This window comes from Pomacea canaliculata, linkage group LG11, assembly GCF_003073045.1.
Source record: "Pomacea canaliculata isolate SZHN2017 linkage group LG11, ASM307304v1, whole genome shotgun sequence".
Taxonomy (NCBI): Eukaryota; Metazoa; Mollusca; class Gastropoda; order Architaenioglossa; family Ampullariidae; genus Pomacea; species Pomacea canaliculata.
Window position 1 is genome coordinate 23236501 of NC_037600.1, and position 20569 is coordinate 23257069.

General features: G+C 40.6%; 4 protein-coding genes across 12 annotated transcripts in view; all 4 read right to left on the reverse strand.

Annotated features, from left to right (window-relative positions):
- LOC112574798 overlaps positions 1–3415 on the reverse strand; it is a 24434-nt gene extending 21019 nt beyond the window's left edge. For 5 of the 9 annotated variants that reach the window (XM_025256102.1, XM_025256098.1, XM_025256101.1 and 2 more), the window contains exon 1: positions 22–3415. In XM_025256102.1, coding sequence (XP_025111887.1) covers positions 22–26 — 5 coding nt within the window. In that variant the 5' untranslated portion in view covers positions 27–3415. The remainder of the gene's footprint in view (positions 1–21) is intronic. The other 4 variants (XM_025256097.1, XM_025256096.1, XM_025256095.1 and 1 more) reach the window with 4 other exon arrangements.
- Positions 3414–5602, reverse strand: LOC112574842. The gene is made up of 3 exons (XM_025256162.1): positions 5548–5602; positions 4893–5242; positions 3414–4735 (listed from the first exon to the last, which is right to left on the reverse strand). The coding sequence occupies exons 2-3, from the start codon at positions 5239–5241 to the stop codon at positions 4377–4379; spliced, it is 708 nt and encodes a 235-aa protein (XP_025111947.1). The 5' UTR covers position 5242; positions 5548–5602; the 3' UTR covers positions 3414–4376.
- Positions 5603–5649: 47 nt separating this feature from the next.
- Positions 5650–9060, reverse strand: LOC112574845. The gene is made up of 3 exons (XM_025256165.1): positions 9002–9060; positions 8359–8714; positions 5650–8132 (listed from the first exon to the last, which is right to left on the reverse strand). Exons 2-3 carry the CDS (start codon positions 8543–8545, stop codon positions 7774–7776), a joined length of 546 nt encoding a protein of 181 aa, XP_025111950.1. The 5' UTR covers positions 8546–8714; positions 9002–9060; the 3' UTR covers positions 5650–7773.
- A 46-nt stretch (positions 9061–9106) lies between these two features.
- On the reverse strand, positions 9107–19264 carry LOC112574724. Its single transcript, XM_025255952.1, has 8 exons — positions 18953–19264; positions 13281–13481; positions 12705–12843; positions 11998–12161; positions 10556–11389; positions 9788–9996; positions 9429–9484; positions 9107–9111 (listed from the first exon to the last, which is right to left on the reverse strand). Exons 2-8 carry the CDS (start codon positions 13311–13313, stop codon positions 9107–9109), a joined length of 1440 nt encoding a protein of 479 aa, XP_025111737.1. The 5' UTR covers positions 13314–13481; positions 18953–19264.
- Between the last annotated feature and the right edge of the window lie 1305 nt (positions 19265–20569).

Here is a 20569-nt window from a genome sequence, read left to right on the forward strand (position 1 = left end):
TATAGCATAGATAGTACTTGCAGCATTTTTATGGTAGTGACATAGCTTTCCTTGTCTCAGGTATTAAAGCAGACTTGGGATGACCAGACAAAACAAACATGCTCTCCTCTGTAGCTTCTTTATCCTACCAGACAAAAATACAATATGTAAAAATATGCAAATAATATTCAGGTACCAGAAATAACAATTGGGAATAACATTTATGAAGCAAACGTGTATTAAGAGTATTTTTGCATCATGTTTACTGCTCTGCCTACAGAGCAGTGAACTACAACCCTGGAAAGTGTACAGCTACACCAATAATGTCAAATTTGCTACAGTTTAAGAAAAGTCCTGTCTTTTCTGTAACCTGTTTTATGTTCGCTCTACATGCGTACAACAAACGAATCTCTTCAATATCAATTCAAAATTCCAATTTTAACAGGTATTATATTAAAGGAATAAAACTCTAATGTAGCAAAAGAAAAATATATGCTCATAACGCAGCATATTTTGTTTTATCTTAAGCTGTCTCTTAAGCTGGATTTGTTGTAACTCGATAAATATAATAAATACCATTTTACCGACGTCTGAAGAACCGGCTAAAATGGCGTCCACATATTATGAAAGGAGAAGAGAAGAATCTTCTGGGTTGTTAATGCTTCGTTCGTCTCCCTTGTGCTATTTAAAGTTGGCATCCTGACAGTCTTCACGTGTTCACGATGGTACACTACGATAAATTACTCAAGATCTGAGAACTTCCGCCCATCAGCTTCTTTTTTCACTGGCATTGGACCAAGGATTTTGCATTCTCTTCCATCTTCAGATATGCATTTTAATGTAAAGGTTCGATAAAGATATGTTTACAAAGATAAAAAAGAACTGTACACTATGTCAGCTTGTTCGTACATAAACTTAAGCTTGTAATGGACTCATTCTTCTGAAATATACTTTTATACACGTCGTAAGTTCACGAAGTTGAATCAAAGCCTGATTATATCCTCGTCATGAAAATATCAATTTGGTACCATAAAAACTTGAAATCAGAAATAAGTCTAGAAATTTGAGTGTTAAAATAAAAGAAAGTACTTGGCTGTTGTATCTGAACACTGGTGAATTATGAAGACTTTTTACCGCTTGTGCATGGTCAAGTTCACTGCACATCCCAGTCGTAACACTGAGCTTTATATTGTTGCTTAATCTCTAGAGATACGGGTTGTTATGAGGATTCATTACCATTTTCATCCTCTGATGGAATAAACTTTAAAATGTCTCAATCACCCAACATGTGTCAAGTTTGGGTTTTTTTCTTACTTATTTCGCCTACTCTACTTTAGGTTGAAGCTGCAAGGTGGGTTTCATGTGATTTCTTGTAATATTATGAAAACTGCAGAAGTTGTCAATAAGTGTATTGTTTGTGAATCCATGACCTATGAAGATTGGATATCAGGTGCGTTGATTTTTATGATTATCTATTTCTTGAATAAAAAATAAAAAACGCTTTTAGATTTCATGCTGGAGGTTTCTATTTGAGTGAGCAAACATGAACAGTATTGTGTACATCAGAAAACAGATACTTAAAAGTTCAGCAAGATCTATACCACCATCTTGAGATATCAATAACGGCTGTATGTACAAACACGTTTCAGTTCATACTTTCAAAATTATATATTACTTTTAAATTAATCTTTATGCAGCTTTGGCGTTTGAATAATAATAGTAATAAAATGGATTGATATAGTGCCTTTCCAAAAAATTGGTTATAGCGCTTTACAAAAATCATACATAGACTAAATCACCAACAACCATGCACTTATATTCATATATAACAGATACGCTCACTTCTGCAATATACACTCATACACAAAGAACAATATACACACACGTTATGTACGCTCATACTGTCAAGTGTTTTACAAAGAACTCAAACAATTGTCCATCTGTCCACTTCTTCGTAGCTAAGCAGAGTAATCTACCATTACTTCAAACAGGGAGCGGAAATATCAACCAGTGAGGTATATTGTTTTATACTATAGTAGGCAATTTGTTGATCAAGCGTCATATTTGACACAGTTGCCCGTTTCTCAGTTTGACATTGATTTGCACTCCAACAACCGAAATGACAATATGAAAATTGGTAATAGTTTAGGTTTAGTATCTATTCTAATAAGTTATTTGATTGGTTGGCGCTTTATGTTTGTATTTATTGATTTTTTTTTCTCAGTTTCTACTTCATGACCTACTTCCATTAAATGAGCTCTATTTTACATACAGTTACTGTCTTTCATCTAAATTTAGTACACGAATATAAGAACTATAGTTCCTAAAAATCACACCTTGTAAATATTTTAAAAATTAACTTTTTGAAATTTTAATCTGACCGATTTTGTATGTGTAGAAAAGGTTAATAGTAAATGCGCAATCTTCTTCCCTGTACGATTTTTCGCAACGTCTAACGACAGGTCTACTAGGCCTAGATAATCGGATTTTTCCGAAAATGTAGAACTGGGACGCCAGAGCCAGATGGGAAAGGATAGCAATGACAATAAAACGGAAAGTCACTAAACACAAATGCAAAGGAAAATAGGTAACATTAAATCTACCAGGATTAAAATTTTTACGGCCGTAAATTGGACAAAAAATTGTGTCTTGATAAGAGATAAAAGAAAAAGGCTTAAGCACAAAAGTAAAATGGAAGGTGCAGATGATAACTGCTCTGTGATCATGATTCAGCAGGTTTCTCACACATTCTCGCAGTCTTTCTGAAACATTACACTGCTGACACATTCTCGCGACTTCAGGTCACTGACCTGACCGGGGAATTTCTTCCGGATTCACATGGACGTTACTGGAAACGGGACTAACACTTTTTTTCGTAGAAAATTGGCCATTAGGAAACCTTTAGTGTAGTTGAGAGTTTACTTCTGGGTAAAAAAAAATCGAAATATTTATTTTTGTAAAATTAGTTAAATTTTATGAACAGAAATGGAAAAGAAGAAAAGACCTGTTGGCAGGTTAATAAATTTGATAGAAAAGGGAGTGGCAGTCACGTCGTTGCGAGACCTGAGTCACTAATTTCGTACCGGATACACTTTCAAGTTCAAGGACGCAGGTCAAATGAGTGAGTCAGCGTGTGTGTCTCAGGTAAGTAGGAAGTACCCACGATATATATATATGCGCAGAAGGCTCGCGTGGCGCAGTGCGTCAGGCTCACCTACGACTGACATTCCACGCGGTCAGGTCGATAAATCCTCGCTCGGAACGGGAATCAGCATAAAACTCGCTTGTCTGTATTGAGAGAGACTACGAACTTGTATTGTACTGGACTGCTGGCAGACAATTTTTTTTCCAATTAACTACTAAAACGAGGCATAAGACTACAAAGCTTCCGGTTTATTCATATTTCAGATTAACTACTAGAACGAGGCATGTGACTACAAAGCTTCCTGTTTAGCCACATTCTTTGTTACGGCTCACCGAGACTAACAGCCGAGAACTTCGCAAGAGGCTAAGCGTTGGTCTTGGCAGACAGACAGCAATCCACCTATACACGTCTGTGGAAAGACCTTGAGCCTTATTCGTAAGGCAGGACAACGAAGCCGGGACACTGCAAAAAGTGTGGTGTGAGGGACAGTCTGATGCGGACATAATGGCGGTTTTTTTTCTGTGCACCAAAAAGGTATTGTTGTCCGCTTTATATCTTAATGTCAGTGACGTTTTTTGTGCAGTGAAATTTCTAGCCAGAGTACATTAATAAAAAGTTAATTAAACTGGAAAAATGCTGACGGACACCAATGTTACAGTTACATAGTGTGTGATGTAGCTACTCCATGTTTTTAACCCTGACAGTATAAGTTGCCGGGTCAATGATCTCTAATTTTAAAAAAATGGAAGAATGCCGGTGCAAAATGGAATAGACTTAGGTTGTACTGAGAGAAGAATGAGTTCAGATTTTTGTACATTCAGCCTGCTTTTCAAAAACAACTTTGTTTACTTTTTTCCCCTGTACCTGATCCATTGTGTAAATCAAAAATTATCCGTGATTCTCGCAGACGGCAATTAAGATGGCGCTGGTCAGTCGGTAAAACTGCTAACTACATCGCAGTATCGCTCCACATTTTTCTTGTCTTATTGGTCTATAAAAGTTACACATTAAAAAAGATATCATACGTCGTCTAGTCGAGGTTAAACCACGAGGGTTCAGTACCCTAAAGACGGTTGTTGTTGACACTAGTTGTTCTGTAAACAGAGATACGCACCTTAGTTGCGAGAAAATATCGTGACGTCATGTGTATGACATCCTAAGGTAATAGACTGAGAGCAGAAGACAATAAACACTGAAGATAAGTGTTAATGTTAGGGAGACAGACACGTGACTACAACAGGTGACAGGTGAGTTAGTGGTCATGTGAGACAATCACAAGTTGTGACATACAGCGGGACATGAGGTCAAGTCGGGGAGAGGTATACAAGTAAAACATAGGATCCTGCAGACAGACGACGACTTTTCTCTCCAGACGACGAACACGACGTCCATCCGCCACCCACACCACGTCACTGCGGGCCGTGGCCACGTCCTCGATGTCAGCATCCTTTATCACCCGCACTGGGATACCCGCTTCTCGCAGTCCCGTCACCACACCCGAGTTATACCTCATGCAAGGACTGTACAACACCAGCACATCTCTCCACTGTAGACAGGGTGGTGTTGAGCAGCCGCTGGTTGGGGTAGTCGTTGCAGATATTTTTCCACTCTCTGTCAACAGTCAAAATTAGTTTATTAGGTAAGTTACGTGTCACAGAGACTGACACACTCTCTTCTTCACAAGACTGTTTCTTACATGTTTCTTATATTTTACACATGTATGTGCTTAACTAAAAACAACGTTACACTACACAATACCCACACATACCTGTAACACCAACACGGAGACTGTGTAGGAAGCTGGCCACATCACGACCGCACGTGACACAGTCCACTGGCCAGCGACCTGAGTGACCCTGACCTCTGTGATACAGTCGTTTGACTGGCTGGCCGTCTGTGTGGTCGGGTACATCTCGCTCACTGTACGGGTTGACAGCATAGTACTCAGTGATCATCTCGTCCTGCTCGACTTCCCTGACGACGACCGGAGGAGAGCGGAGGGGTCTGGTTAAATTTTCCACTTGCCAGCCGACGGGTGCGTTTAGGTGGAAACAACTTGCCGCCCACAGATGGAGACGAGGAACTTGTGTCAGCAGTTTGACATAGAAAGTCTCCATTCTAGAACAGTAACAAAGGATGTGTTACACTATTTGCTGTCACTAATATGTGTGTTTAAATTTGTGTATTGTGCGTGATGTCATCAACTAGATGACATCAGACTAATGACATGTGTTGTGTTAAATAGATGTAACATGATTCAATAAAGTCTGATTTGATTTTGATTTGATAATTACTTTCACATCACAACATCAGGTGTCATAACCCTTAAAACTTATCACCTGCTAAACACGTGGTAGTGATAATGAGATAAAAGCTAACGCCTTACCTGTTTGATTTCATTAGTCATACGCTGTTCAACTCACCTGTGACCATTCCCTACTTCATCAGCGATGACATACAACGAACCTCCGCTCGCCGCCTGTGACAAGTCGTTGACGGCCTTCTCCACGTCTTCATCGCCATCCAGGTCATACTGCAGGAGGTGAGGCTGACCGGGTGATACATCTGCTGACTGTTGTGTCTTTACTGTCTGCAGCAACAGGTGAATGTAACAGGTAAATGCCCCATATTGCTTTACAATCTATCGTGACTTTAAAAATTGCTTAAACTTATCCACTGTTGGTATTGCCCTCGGGAATCTGCATTTATAAATACAAAATTTTGCTAGAAGAATAATGAAGTTCAAAGGTTCGTTAACCCCTTCAGTTTTACCAATACCAATTAACACAATTTCTTTACAGACCCTAATTTCTTCTGAATAATTCTGGTTATTCAAAATATTCTATAGTTAGTTCCAAAAGAGTTTCCTCAATGGACAGTGCCAGAATATGTGTTCAATGGTTACATTGTCCTGTTTACAAAAACAACAAAAAAGAGATGAAGCGAGGCTACATTTAAAAAGAAATGCGTTTGTGGGTTGGGTCTGATGTGAAATTCTTATCTAAAACCATCTCAGTCGGCTATCTATAGTAGTATAAAAGGGCTTTAGAAATATAACAGCCCAGTTACATTCTTTAAATTCCGTCTTCCACTTTCTGAGTACGGATAGGTTCACTTTATTGTCTTGAAGAATGTTTGCAACTTCTTTATTCCCTTTTCTAATAATTTTCTATTAACAGGCTCATTCTGAGAGACTAACGGGCAATGACACTTCATTTGATATTGTGTTATGGACTGTATGAGGCCCATGTAGGTTAAGGGATCCGTGCTAGTTAAGGCAGGATACCTAACATAGAATTCTTTAAGTCAGAAATGTACATCAACACTAGTGAGGTCTCCTATTCTTTTTTAAATTGTTGCATCCAACCGTTTGTTAATATATACAACTTTTCTGCCTCTAATAATATTACCATTAAAGTGGATGGGCTCCCTGAGAAATTCTTCACATGTTGGAATGCACTTTGTAATAAACTTGTTATAATGCCTCATGACATTTCGCCAAAATGGATTTTGAAAGTTTGTGCTTACCATATTATCATATTCAACACAAGTATCAAGCTTCACTGACTCCGGAGAAATAACTGATATCAAGCTAGTCAGACTCCCACTGTTAAGTTTCAAATGACTTAACAGATAAGTTTGAGTGTGGCTATGAAAGAGTTTAGGTCCAACATTTTTAGTCATTTATCATTATTGGTCTGCTCAGAGAGTGCGATCTGTCTTGGTCGTGATGCTGCGCGATTTAGGTTCACGTGATTATTGTTTTACACACACGCAGACACATGTAAACCCACGTACAAACAGACACCCAGACATGCCGCATATTTCTTTCATTCCGTTTCATTGTCCTGGTGTTGCAAAGGACGCTAAGCAAGTCTGTGAATAGTTGTGCTATCGTACACACAGAGGGTATGCCTTGTGCAGGTGTGGTTGCGTGAATGAGTTCTGAGCAATGATGTCATGCTGATCTAGTTTTGTTAGTGTGTGTGTGTGACCTCCGTTTTGTACATGCTGATATCAATGTCATAACGGATCGGCGGCAGAGAAACTGGGCATAATAGGGCTGACCAACACTATAAAAGTTGAATTTAATTCTTCAGTGTGAACATGAATTATTATCTGGCTAAGAGAAAAATGCAATATTATAAAAGTATTGGATTTGTCATTGGACGCTCAAGATAAAATATTTGAATGAAATGCTAATAAATTTACATGAGCATAAATCAACACCCGCCATTCCAACGCATACGCACATGCACAAAACATACCATGCTCTTTCTTTCTCTCTCTTCTTACTACTTACTGAGTTTGATCATACACACAAAAGGTAAGTGATGTACAAAGACATTTTATTGTAGACGATAGACTTAAGAGTTATTGTGACGTCAACAGGAGCTACTAACACGAACTCTGTTGTGTAAACAAGACCGTGTGATCTTGATATTGACACTAGTTGTTGTGTAAACAGAGACACGGACCTCGTGATGTGAGAAGATATAATGACGTCGTGTGTACGACGTAATGAGGCGATGATGTGGTAATAGACAGAGAGTAGAAGAAAAAATTCAAGACAAGTTTTGATGTCAGACAGATACGTGACAACAACAGGTGACCGTGGTGTGTGTGTGTCAGTCATCTTAAAATAGCCATTAAACAGGGGAGACAACCACAAGTTGTGACGTACTGCGGGACATGAGGTGAAGTCGGACAGAGTTATACAAGTCAAACCTAAGATCTTGTAGACAAACAACAACTTTTCTCTCCAGACCACACACACGATCTCCACGCGACACCCACACCACGTCACTGCGGGCCGTGGCCACGTCCTCGATGTCAGCATCCTTCATCACCCGCACTGGGATACCCAATTCTTCCAGTCCCTTCACCACACCCGACTGATCACTAACGTCATCCCAGTACAACACCAGCACGTCTCTCCACTGTAGACAGGGTGGTGCTGTGCCGCCGCTGGTGGGAGTGACTGTTGTAGATGTAGTTGTGCAACTCTCTGTTGACATTAACAATTACTTTATTATATAAATCACGTGTCAAGGATACAGCGCACGTTATATACATGGATATCAACAATGATATCATAATTTGATGTCGTAAACTGACAGACACGTGATTGACACAGGTCTTCTTCACAAGACTCTTTCTCACCTGTCTGTTATTTATTACACAGGTACGTGATTAACTGTAAACAACGTAACACTACAAATACCCACACCTACCGGTAACACCAACACGGAGACTGTGTAGGAAGCTGGCCACATCACGACCGCACGTCACACAGTCACCTGGCCTGTCACCTGAGTGACCCTGACCTCTGTGATACAGTCGTCTGACTGGCGGGCCGTCTGTGTGGTCGGGTACACCTCGCTCACTGTACAGCTGTACATCACGGTACTCAGTGATCATGTCGTCTTGCTCGACTTCTCTGACGACACGCGGTGGAGAGCGGAGGGGTCTGGTTAAATACTCCACTGGCCAGCCGTCGGGTGCGTGTCCATGGAAACAACTTGCCGCCCACAGATGGAGACTAGGAACTCGTGTCAGTAGATTATCACAGAAAGTCTTCAAGCTCGACCTGTAGCAAAAGATGTCGTTACATGTGTTACACTATGTACACTCGCTAATACGTGAGTTTATGTTTGTGTATTGTGAGTGACGTCATCAACTAAGTGACGTCACACTGGCGCCAAGTGTTGTGTAACAGCCGATGTAATATATCTACTTTCACATCACAACACCAACACCAGGTGTCACAACGATAGAAGAATTATTATCTGCTAAACAGGTGGTTGTGATTATGAGATAAAAGCGAGCGCCATCTACTTAATTGGTTTTAATGACATCACACGCTGTACAACTCACCTGTACACACTCACTACTTCATCAGCGATGACGTACAACGACCCTCCGCTCGCCGCCTGTGACAAGTCGTTGACGGCCTTCTCCACGTCTTTACCGTACTCAAGCTCATACTGCAGGAGGTGAGGCTGACCGGGTGATACACCTGCTGACTGTTGTGTCTTTACTGTCTGCAGCAACAGGTGATACAACATGATGCACACAGCACGACTCCCCCTCCACGTACTGACAACGTAGACGTGGTGACCACACCGCAGCCACTGTATGGCCATCAGCAGCAGCACCACAGTTTTACCTGTACCGGGCGGTCCGGTGACAAAGAGTGTGGGAGGCGCCGTGTGTAGCAGGAGAACTTGCTCCGGGAAGAGTGTGATTACAGCAGTATAGCACTGTCCTGTCCACCACACGGCCTGACCCAGGGTCTTGACACTCACACGTGGAGGACATGTGCATGGCACACTCACTGTTGTCGCCGGACCACAGAACCTGGTGCAAACAAATTAATTCAGTCGATTTTTTAACATAAGGATAGGAACATCCAACAAATTTCAGCAAAACATATAATGATTACTTATATTAATTACTTAGTCACGCATTTTCATGAGTTACAATTGAATCCTATTCTTAAGTCTATTTACGTCTATAGCTTTAGCCAGTGGGTTATGTGACCTGCTCAGTTGACCCAAAGATCATGGCGGCGATAGTCACAGCAAAGCTATAAACAATCGTTTATAAGTAATAGTAAGGCGGACCTACCGCACCACTTTTACATATGATCTTGGTTCTCACCTTGCTAACAATGCCTTGTACACCCAAAGTGTCATGTGAAAGTCAGGCCCCGCCACAGCCATACGTCGCTGCCACCAGTGTCCGAGTTCCTTCAGCACGTGACTACTGACGTCATAGAGTGTCTTGGGGTCAGACAACAGATCACGGCACAGACACAGACCTGTGATGTCTGCGGGGTCTGATGTTGTTCCCAGACACCGACACAGTTCCTGAAATATAACTTGACAATGAATTTTTTATTATTTAAGTCAAACATTCAAATACAATTTTTAAGTAACTTAATTCATTTTCTTGCAACAATTTTATCGCAATAAGATTATTTCCATCAGTGTGCTTCTCCTGACTCATATAACATAAGAAGACTCTAGGTCAACATGCTATATGCCTTCTCATAATTTGTATCATTATAGATACAATTAATTATCATTATCTTTAAGTAAAATCATTACAAATCGTGTGCTGCATATTATAAAACTTCTCTGAAATGTTGAAATACCCTACCGTTAGATGCCTCTTTCATGTTTACTTTTTATAACAGAGTTTTCTTCCAAAACAATTACCACAATACGTGTCTAAATAAGATTTTTAAAGTACAAAGCAACTAATAAGCAACAAACTTTTTCTTATTAATGGTTTTCATGTATGGATTTCTACTTTTGCTCTACTTAATTTAAATGTACTAGAACTAGCATTAGTCTCTTTATAGCACTTTTGCACCCTATCCGATAACTGTTTGCAAAAAACTCAAATTAGTTTTTGTGTAAATACCTGAATCAGCTGTGCATCACAAGAGATGGCCTGTTGCACTTGTTGAGCCGTGAGGTTAGGAACCGCGATTGTTTTAGTAATACGCAGACCAGGTGCGATGTCAGAAACCAGGTGAGACAACATGGCCTCCGCCTTGTCCAGCTGTGACACGGCGTCTCTCAGTTTCTTTCTGATGTTGTTGTCTATATCCTGCTGTGACATGTTCATTTCCTTCACATTGTTACCAAACGCCTTCACTTCACAAATGACAAGTCCGTATTGTCGGTGAATAAAAAGAATATCAAAGTCTCCTTGTTTCCAGTTTCGTGGCAGAGAAGGGGGAAGATTGGCGGGTATGGGGAGCTGGGCAGCCGCAGCAGCGTAACAAGGTTCCCCCAGGTACTGTCCGAACTGAAGCTGACTGAGTCCAACAAACACTTCTCTCTTCCTCTCAGATAACTTTTGTAGGTTGATAAGAACGCATTGCAAGGCAGCATCATCTCTAATATCACTATCCAAAATGGTAGGCGGGGTAGGGTAAGCGAATGAAGCAGATTTCGGTTGGCTGCACTGGTTGTCTTGTACATGTTTAGCCTGAATGAGGTTCTGACCATCAACTCTCTCCTTTGCTGCATCATTTCTGACGTCTCTGTCCTGAGCATGAGTTGACACAGATGAACCTAGTTTATGTGCTGCTTGAAGAACTAAAACATCTTGACCAACAACCGACTGTCTGGTCATGGGCACGCGGTTGAAGTAGACAGGAGGCAGGAAGTAGGCGCGTGAGTCGAGTTCAGGGAACGCGGCCTCAACCCACTGGAGCCAGAAGGTCTGAGCTTCCTCTACAAGGGCTCCCTGTATAACAGCCAGAATAATTCCTTTACAGCATCGATATGTGTTGCAACCTACAAAATATTTAGTTTATTACAATACTGCTCGAGCCATAATTAAGTGAACTAATTTATGTAAAGCGTGTACTACTCAAATAAGCCAATGTGCAAAATCCAGCAGTGACAATGAGAAGCAGAGTACAAAAGAGAACTACAAACTAGCACAGACTAGTAAAAGAGATTTCAAATAACAACACAACACAAGCTCTTAGGCTCTTGTCTACCTGGAGACGCAACACCAACTCCATGCGAAGCTCTACAACTTTTGGATAAAATGCAAAGAACTAGACATCGCATCTGCTTAGATCATGTTCTTATAATGAGAATTTTTTAGGAAAAGTCTTGTAAAATATATATATATCAGTACAAACATACATTCTAAAAGACTGCTTTAATGAATCAAGATATTTTCCATTGCTCCAACAAGTATATTGGGAACTAGCGAAATACAGTTGAACGGCTCTTTGCTATTAAGGACAAATAAAAACTTCAGTAATGAGTTCAGTCTAATGGAATATAGGAATGCTGTTCGGCCTCTTTGTGACTTTCAATAACATTTGCTAATTTACAAACCTGACTGTTGGTCATTTGACTGATAAGTCTGACCGCGGCTTCGATCTGTGTCGGAACACCGCGGATGACAAGAATCTTCATACCAGGTACAGATGATGGGTTAGAGTCAAACTGCACATCAGCTCCTGTCTTCTTCTTGACTTCTTGCAGTGGTTGTGTATATCCTGCATATATATATATACTTATTCTTACTCCAATAGTTTAATTTTTTCTGTTTCTAAAATCTGCAAACACTTCTGTCCAAATAATTTCTCACCTATAAATTTATAAAATTTACAAATGAGCAACAATTGACAAAAAAATCGTTACAGCTAAACGTCTTTGTTTACCAATTCAATCAAATTCAAACATGAACAGCCTTTGACAAAATGATGATTTCGCTATGAGTGCTGATGCAAAGACTGCAAATAAGGGATTATTAAAGATATTTTTGAAGAGTAAGAAGTATTTGAAAGTTGGAGAAGAAAAGGTAGTTTGTTGTAATAATGTCTCGAAAATTCAAGATTCACATAAAAACGCAAAGACCTGAGAGGACATTTCTAACATACAAATAAAGGTTTGGTTAACATGGGCACAAATGGTAGACAGTTGCCGAATGGGGAGCCAGTGCAACTTTGCCAGAAGAGAGATTACAAAGATTTTTTGGATATGTCACCGCAACTTTTGACTTTAGTGTCATTCGAAAAATATATTGACATACAACAGACCTGTATTTTTAAGAAGATCAGCCTGTGCGTCACTTACGGCATGCAGGTAAATTCTAGCACGACCACCTCCCCTGTTTGGTCCTGTTGATTTTTTTGTGGAATCCTCTTTATCAATACGTGCCCGCTTCCTTAGCTCATCCTTTAACATGGGAATGACAAAAAAGAAAATTAGTATCACATATCACAAGCTTCGAAATGACATCGCAAAGAACACTGCAAAAAAGAAGAATGTTAATTTATAGAAAGCTTTATCCCAGTATAAAACCCAGCCTGCAAAACTAGTGGGGTAGCAGTGGGCCCACTACATGCTACCCCACTAGTTTTGCAGGCTGGGACGGTTGGCCCGAAGCACTTAAGGAAAAAAAAACACCACGCAAATTATAATAACACACAGACACACCCAACACAACATGAGAACGTTATGTCGATAGAATGCCTTATGGCAAGATGAAAGATGTGTAGTTCGTATTTGCTGCCAGCTTGTTCAGTCCAGTTGAAAAACTGTAATGGAGACTGCAAACGCTTTCATCCACACCACATCATAATCTACTTGTGTCAGTATCATCCTTGTCTCACCTCTATTGAAGAAGACGGCGAATGAACAGACATAGTTCACAGTAAAGGTCCCTGAACAGGACCACGTGTCCTGGCTTCTTCCTTCTGTCTCATGACCGGAAACTGATCTCTCAGCTGCCAAAGTTGTATCTGAAGTCAGTGGCTTAAATCCAAAGCTGTTGACCAGAGGGGGACGGTCACTTCCCCAATAATAATCTAGACCTGCACAATAGATGAAGCTCATTTTGTTTCATGAAAAGGGTCTTGGGTGCGATATCTTTGTGTAATAGCTGGTGTATTATACTTTGAGCTAAGTCAGGTGTTCATTTACTAGCAAGTAAACCTGGTCTGACCTGCATCTTTCCATCTTAGGCAACAATGGATTTTATTTGCCTGTTGATGTACAAGTCGAAGTATTGCTCGCATATGAGTATAGAACGACTGTAGGATCACAAAAAAGGTTTTTAAATTCTACCCTGGGAAGTAAGAATAAAATGTGTCTCTTAAAGGAATCATCCATTACTCGATGTATAAATAAAGAATGAAGACAGAGAGGACCTCATCACTTAATAATTAATGGTCTTAACATATTTCTCGCTCTATGCAATGGTCGCCATGGGGCTTTTGGTCACTATACATTAACATTACATCAGTCACAATGGTTACATAACTAAGAGTGTTTTCAACTTTAACCTAAGATAGAAGGAAATAACTGAGAAAAAACTGACTTTTTTCTTCAATAAGAGAAAGCGAAACAAGGGACGTTACCATAACAGAAACCTTTATTTTAATTTTGTTAGCACCATATACAAAAGCTAATTGCGCAAGGCAGGACTTTGGTGGTCATTTCTGAATTTCCAGCCAGAAGGTTCTAAATAACAGCAAGCCCACAGAAAATGCAGAGGTGTTTTCTTAGTTGGCACTAAAAGCACCAAAAACACACCAGAAAATGAGACCCCCAAAAAAATTGTGTTTTCCCATTTATCACAGAATTTTGCAGTTAACTACAGAAGCAATATTAAAGACACCAAAATCTAAAATTATTAAAAATTATTCTGGTAGAATATATAGAATATTAGCTTAGATTAATGAGGAAAGGAAAATACTTGCATTAAAGTAAAATAACACTAAGTAACAATTTTGCATTCCTAAATAAGGGAGCAACTAAAGAATGACTGTTGACGAAACTGACGGAAACCACCCGTTACACAATACACAATAGTTTGTAAGATCATCGTTCAATCGGCGGATAGACAAAGGTGTATTCTGGCTTTCCTTTCAAGGACCTTATTTTAGCCCTATATAATACAACACAACATTTTCAATTTCGCCCTCAATTAAGAGAAGCGTGACATTAGTTCAACCATCATATCACTATTTTATTGGTCTCTGTTCTGTTACATTGGTTTACTTTCTTAATCATCCTCTCCATTTTACTTTATTGCTACACGTTTAGCAGCTAACAACATTTGTATATATATATGATAAAATTAACAACATTTGCTTAAAATATGTTACCTTAAAGTAACTTTCAATGTCTCTCAGAATTTTTTTCTTTAGTTGTTTCTTGCATATCTTATATATAACTGTTATAAACTGTTAGTAGAAGGAATACGAAAAGTAGATGGATGCACTTAATATCTTAAGAAGCTCTGTGTTTTTAGCAACAAGGATTTTATTAAACAATCAGCTTACTTATCGCGCCAGCGTGCACATGTTCATTCTGGTGTGCCTTGTTGACCTTTTGTATCACATTAGAGTGTAAATGATAAGATTTCCGTTTGCTTGAAGCACCCTCTATCTGTGTATGTGTTCGTGTTGTATACTTAAACTTTATGATAAACAGCAAAAAAATGTTTGAAACTGATAAGACATAGAGGTTCTGGAAAAAACTCTATTTAAATTTATCATTTCTTAGTACGATATAAAGGGTTGACGGAGGTAATTAAAAAGTAGTGAGCAAACTACCAACTGTACTATGAATTGTACCGGGTAGTAACTTGAGATCATAAAACAATATCCATGTCTAGAAAAGGTATGACATGACAATCTAGATGCTAATGCTTCCTGGAAAATAGTAAGAGAGAGAGATGGTAGACACATTCTGGTCTCTAGGTTCTGGGGAAATGACAATTGTTCTATGTCAAGTATAGCATTATTATTAAGTGAATAAAATTGAGAAGTTCTAGATACACTAGCACAGCGGTTCTCAACCTTTTACATGTGGCGACCCCCCTGACGAACACCGGTACGTCCGCGACCCCCCTTAGCCGGCTAGGTCGGTGGAAGAGCGGGGGGGGGGGCAGCTTTAGCTAACCTAGAACGCCGCGTCGAGGAAATCAATGCAATTCAACAACGGAAGAGCAAAGTTCGTATCTGCAAGAAGTATAACTGTTAATGAAATTTTACTAAAGCTAATAAATATTATTTTATTGGACACTCACTTTGATTAATGAGAAGGTTGAGCCTGCTTGCTGTTGCATAAAGAAGCGAACCTGGGTGCGATGTTCGTACCCACTGCTATTCGCAGCTCAGCCTCTGCGTCCACACGATTTCTGTATTTAGACTTCAGTGCTGCCAATGCTGAAAATCCTTGCTCACACACATATACGAAGTTGAAAATGGCAGCAGAACTTTCATTGCTTTCTCAGAAAGGAGAGGATATTCACCGTTGATGCTAATCCAGAATGTTGTCACTGGTGTTGTTTGGAAGACCATTTTCAGGGATTGGTCACTCGAAAGGTCGATGAGCTGCTCTTCTTCTTGCGTGGACAACCTGCTTGTGCTAGGATCAGCCAGAAATGGATTACGAATCCAATCGTATTTAGTCACATCAATTTCAGCGAAATAATGCTGAAACCTTTCTTGCAGTCCGTTTAGATGGGCAATAATTACATTCTTCACCTGATCAAGATTCAAGTTGTCAGCCTTGCACTTACACAAGCACGGAAACATATCAAAAATATTTTCCTGGCGTATCTTTTGCGTCCACAACGAAATTTTTCGGACGAAAGCATTCATCTTGTCAGTTGTTTGTAATATGGTGGTGTCCTTCCCTTGCATAGAAGTATTCAAAACGTTCAGCTTCTCAAATATGTCCGATAAATATGCCATTAGCAGCAGCCATCGGTCGTTCTTAAGCAGGTCAGCCTTGTTGAAAGAGTTCTCCTTCAGAAACACCCACAATTCTTCCCGCAATTCAAAGACTCTTGCGAGAGCTTTTCCACGCGACAACCACCTTGATTCGCAGTAATAGAGCAAGGTGTCATAGTCGGCTCCCATATCTTGACATATAAGAGAAAACAGGCGAGATCTGGCAGAACTGTTCTTTACAAAGTTCACCATTTTTATGACATCTGTTAGCACTGTGTTCAACTCAACACTTAAATCTTTGGAAGCTAGAACTTCACGGTGGATCATGCAGTGAGTCCAAACTACATCTGGAGCAACCTTTTTAATAAGAGATTGCAACCCTTGTTTCTTTCCAGCCATTGCAGGGGCGCCATCTGTGCACAAGCCGACGCAGGAACTCCAGGAAATGCCTTGGTCCTTAAGGAAGTCATCGACAATCCCAAAAAAATCTTGGGCTGTTGCTCTGCGTTCAATTTTCTTGCAAAATAAAAAGTCTTCCAGAAGAGTATTTTCCCACACGTAACGAATGTAAGCAATCAAATGTGAGTCACCTGCAGTGTCAGTAGCTTCATCTAACTGCAAAGCAAAATTTTGGCTTTTTATGCGACTGATCAACTGATCAGACACGTCTTCAGATATCTCAGTTATTCTTCGGCGAACTGTGTCATTTGACAAAGGAATGGCTTGCAGTTGCGTAGCAGCATCTTCTCCTATCATGGTCAGTACAATGTCCATTGCTGCAGGCAGTATTAATGACTCTCCGATCGTATGGGCTTTTTTGTTTTGAGCAATGCGATAGGAAACTTGATACGAAGCCATCAAAGCTTTCTTAGGAATTGATGTATGTGAGACAAATGTTTTTTTGTCTCTTTTGTATTCTTGCAATTTTCGTTCAAAAAATTCGAGAGGTTTGCAAGCTAATTCCGCATGCCGAGTTTCCAAATGGCGCCGTAGTTTGTTTGGCTTCATACTCTCTGGAGCTAATATTGCGAGGCAAACAACACACTGTGGCCGTTCTTTACCATCAACAATAATGTTTGTAAAACCCGTTTTCAAGTATTCATTGTCATACTTTCTTACTTTCGTAGCAGGCCTTTCTGGTTTTTCATCGGCTCCAGCACCCAAAACTTGCACATCGCTCGTTTCTTCACTTTTTCTTTTCAAAAACCACCGCAATCAGTTCCTTTTCGCAGCACAAATTTATCCATGCTATCTCTTCAGGACAAACACGTGTACTTGCATCCAAAATTTTGATTAAAACTGCTGTCTTTATCCAGTCGCAGCGCATTGTCTGGTCATGGCCTTCTGTCAGGGACCTAGAGTACTAGGACTGAGCACGTGCGAATGAAAGGGTGTGAATGATGGACGTTTCCTGAATGCGTGCCTTTTAGATGTTTAAAAACAAAGAGAGAGGTGTGACTGGAGAGGGAGAGGGTAGTCAGCGATGAGAGATTGGGGGAGAGAGAGAGGGCAAAAGGTGAGAGGAGGGAGATTGGAGACTTAATTGTTGAGAGGGGGATTGTGTTTTGAGTTTTGGAAGTGAGAAGTCACTGCATGCCGAGACAGTGTACTTGAATAGGAAGAAGAGATTTGGAGTTTGAGCCCCCGCACCACTCGGTACACAATGTAAACTAATTTCACTAATACCAGTATAAGAAACTTTTTTTAAAAAATGACCACCTTCGCGACCCCCTTGTAGGCACGTCGCGACCCCCCAGGGGGTCGCGACCCACAGGTTGAGAACCGCTGCACTAGCAAGAGAAATAGCCATAATGTGTCAAACAGACGGAAATGTCGGCAGACGAGAGATGGATGAAGGGCTGAAGTGTTTTAACTAGTTTATACTGTCAGTGTAGCTTGCCTGTTACATTACTGACACGCTCTTTGCATCTACCTGTAGTCTCTGAACACTCTTCATTAGCCTGACCCTCTGTTGCTAGTATTTTCAAACATATTTCATGCGAAATTTTAGGAATGAGTATAACTTTTGTACCATATAGAGATAAAGGAAGCTTTAGGCAGAGCAGGCACAGATATGTGGTCATGAATGCTTCAAATAACCCTCCCACCACATGTGTTTGTGAAACCTTTATATGTTATTCTAAAAAGTCTTGTAATACAAGCAGCCTTCACTGCTCAATACATCCGACCTATATAAATAGTACCCGTCATGAACGATTTCCCGATGCTATAAATAGAACTCGGATGTTTTTTACCCCAAGTCGATTGACTTTGCCTAGCAAGAATGGAATCAGTAACAATAAAAGTCATAAACGTGTGAAACTTATGCAACACGACTTCAAAACACAAATTAAATGAATAAGATCGGCACATTCTGAACATCAGTTTGTGAAACAGGGTGAAATCAAGGGTCAAAATATCGTGGCACAAACCCAGCGAGACAAGGACATGATGGGGGCCTGAGCCCGAATGAGTCGACAAACTCGTTTAACTCAACACAGAGAGACAGACACAGTTCTCCCATACAGTGTATACACCATGTCATTTCGTGTCAACATCAGTCCGCGAGACTATACACTTTGTTTTCAATAATAACTGACCTGATTAGTGGTTCTCCAAAGAGTAAAACCCAAGAGAAAATGCACACGACAGAGATGTGACCTCGTTGACAAGGCGGAGATTGTGATGTGCCTAACAATCAGTGGTTGATAGCTGGATCACGTGGTCTGTGGGCGGCAAAGACTTAATCTTTATTTTTCCTTAGCCATGATTATCCTTGGGGTCTTATCGTAATAATAAAACTGCTGTTTTACACTTCATAATTAAGTATATGGTATGTCACAGTTTCCCCCAGTTTGTGGCGTGTCAGCCATGTTTGTTTGTGAGTCTGTCTCTCAGCGCTATGGCCACACGGTAACAGTCTGACAGCAGACGACTATGACGTCATAGTCCAGGCTATTTTTACCCGATGCGGGGGGGGGGGAAGGTTAAAGGTCGCGACCTTTTTTCCGCTGCCAGCCCTGCGTACCGCAAAGCGGGCGCACGCGTGTGCGAGCGGGCGCCTATGACGGGCGGGCCGTACCGCAGCGAAATTTGAGTGAGCGCCCGTACTTGCTTTAGAGCAGGGGTCTCAAACACTCGGCCCGCGGGCCGCATGCGGCCCGCGAAACATTTTTTGCGGCCCGCGGCCACGTCCGCGGTGTATATGTATGTTGTGCTTGGTGATTAACTCCCGCGGTGAAAATTACCTCCGTTCACAAGCGAAATGAAAATAACACAAGGGAGGGACCGCATCAAATCATTCAGATGCAAGCTGACTGTGGGCCACTCAGCTGGCAGATGGAAACCTGGCTCATTTCTCTTTTCTACAGAGCATAACGGTTGAACCACAGCGCCTGAAAGACTACATAGACATCCTCTCCAGACTACAGGAAGATTTTGAACACCGCTTTCAGCAATTCACTGCTCTCCAACCACAGTTTGTCCTTGTTGCCACTCCGTTCGCAGTTGATGTGAAAAACGTTCCAGAGGAAGTCCAGATGGAACTACCGGACCTGCAGTGTGACACTGTTCTGAAGCAAAAATAAGTTGATGTTCCAGATTTCTACCAGTTTCTTCCTAGAGAGAATTTTCCAAACTTATTCTGCTCAGCTGCTAGAATTCTAGCGATGTTTGGGAGTACGTACGTTTGCGAACAGTTTTTTTCCAGAATGAAGATCAAGAAAACAGCATTACGATCAAGACTGACTGATGAGCATCTGAGAGCAACCTTGCGGCTTGCCACTACACGCGACTTCAGGCCTAACGTCGATGTCTGGTCTCTGCCAAACGATCTCAGATGAGTGGACAGAAACATGAGTGACGAGCCATCTGCAGTAGGCCTAGTACAGTGTTCCCTCGTTTATCGCGGGGGATAGGTGCTATGATCAGCCGCGATAAACGAATTTCCGCGAAATAGGGACATACATGCAATAATAATATATACATGTAAAACAATATCATGTGAGTGTAAAGTAATATATTAATCATGGTAGTAATACAGTACAATAACAAATTAGTGTAAAAAAATTATAACTTTACTCAGAGAAACCCACAAAACTGATGCGAACTGGCTGCGATATGGGAGATAACAATCATGGCTCGTCGCTTACGCATAGCAATGGATTTCTCATACACAGTTATTTCTTTCTTTCTATCTACAAAATAACCATGGTATT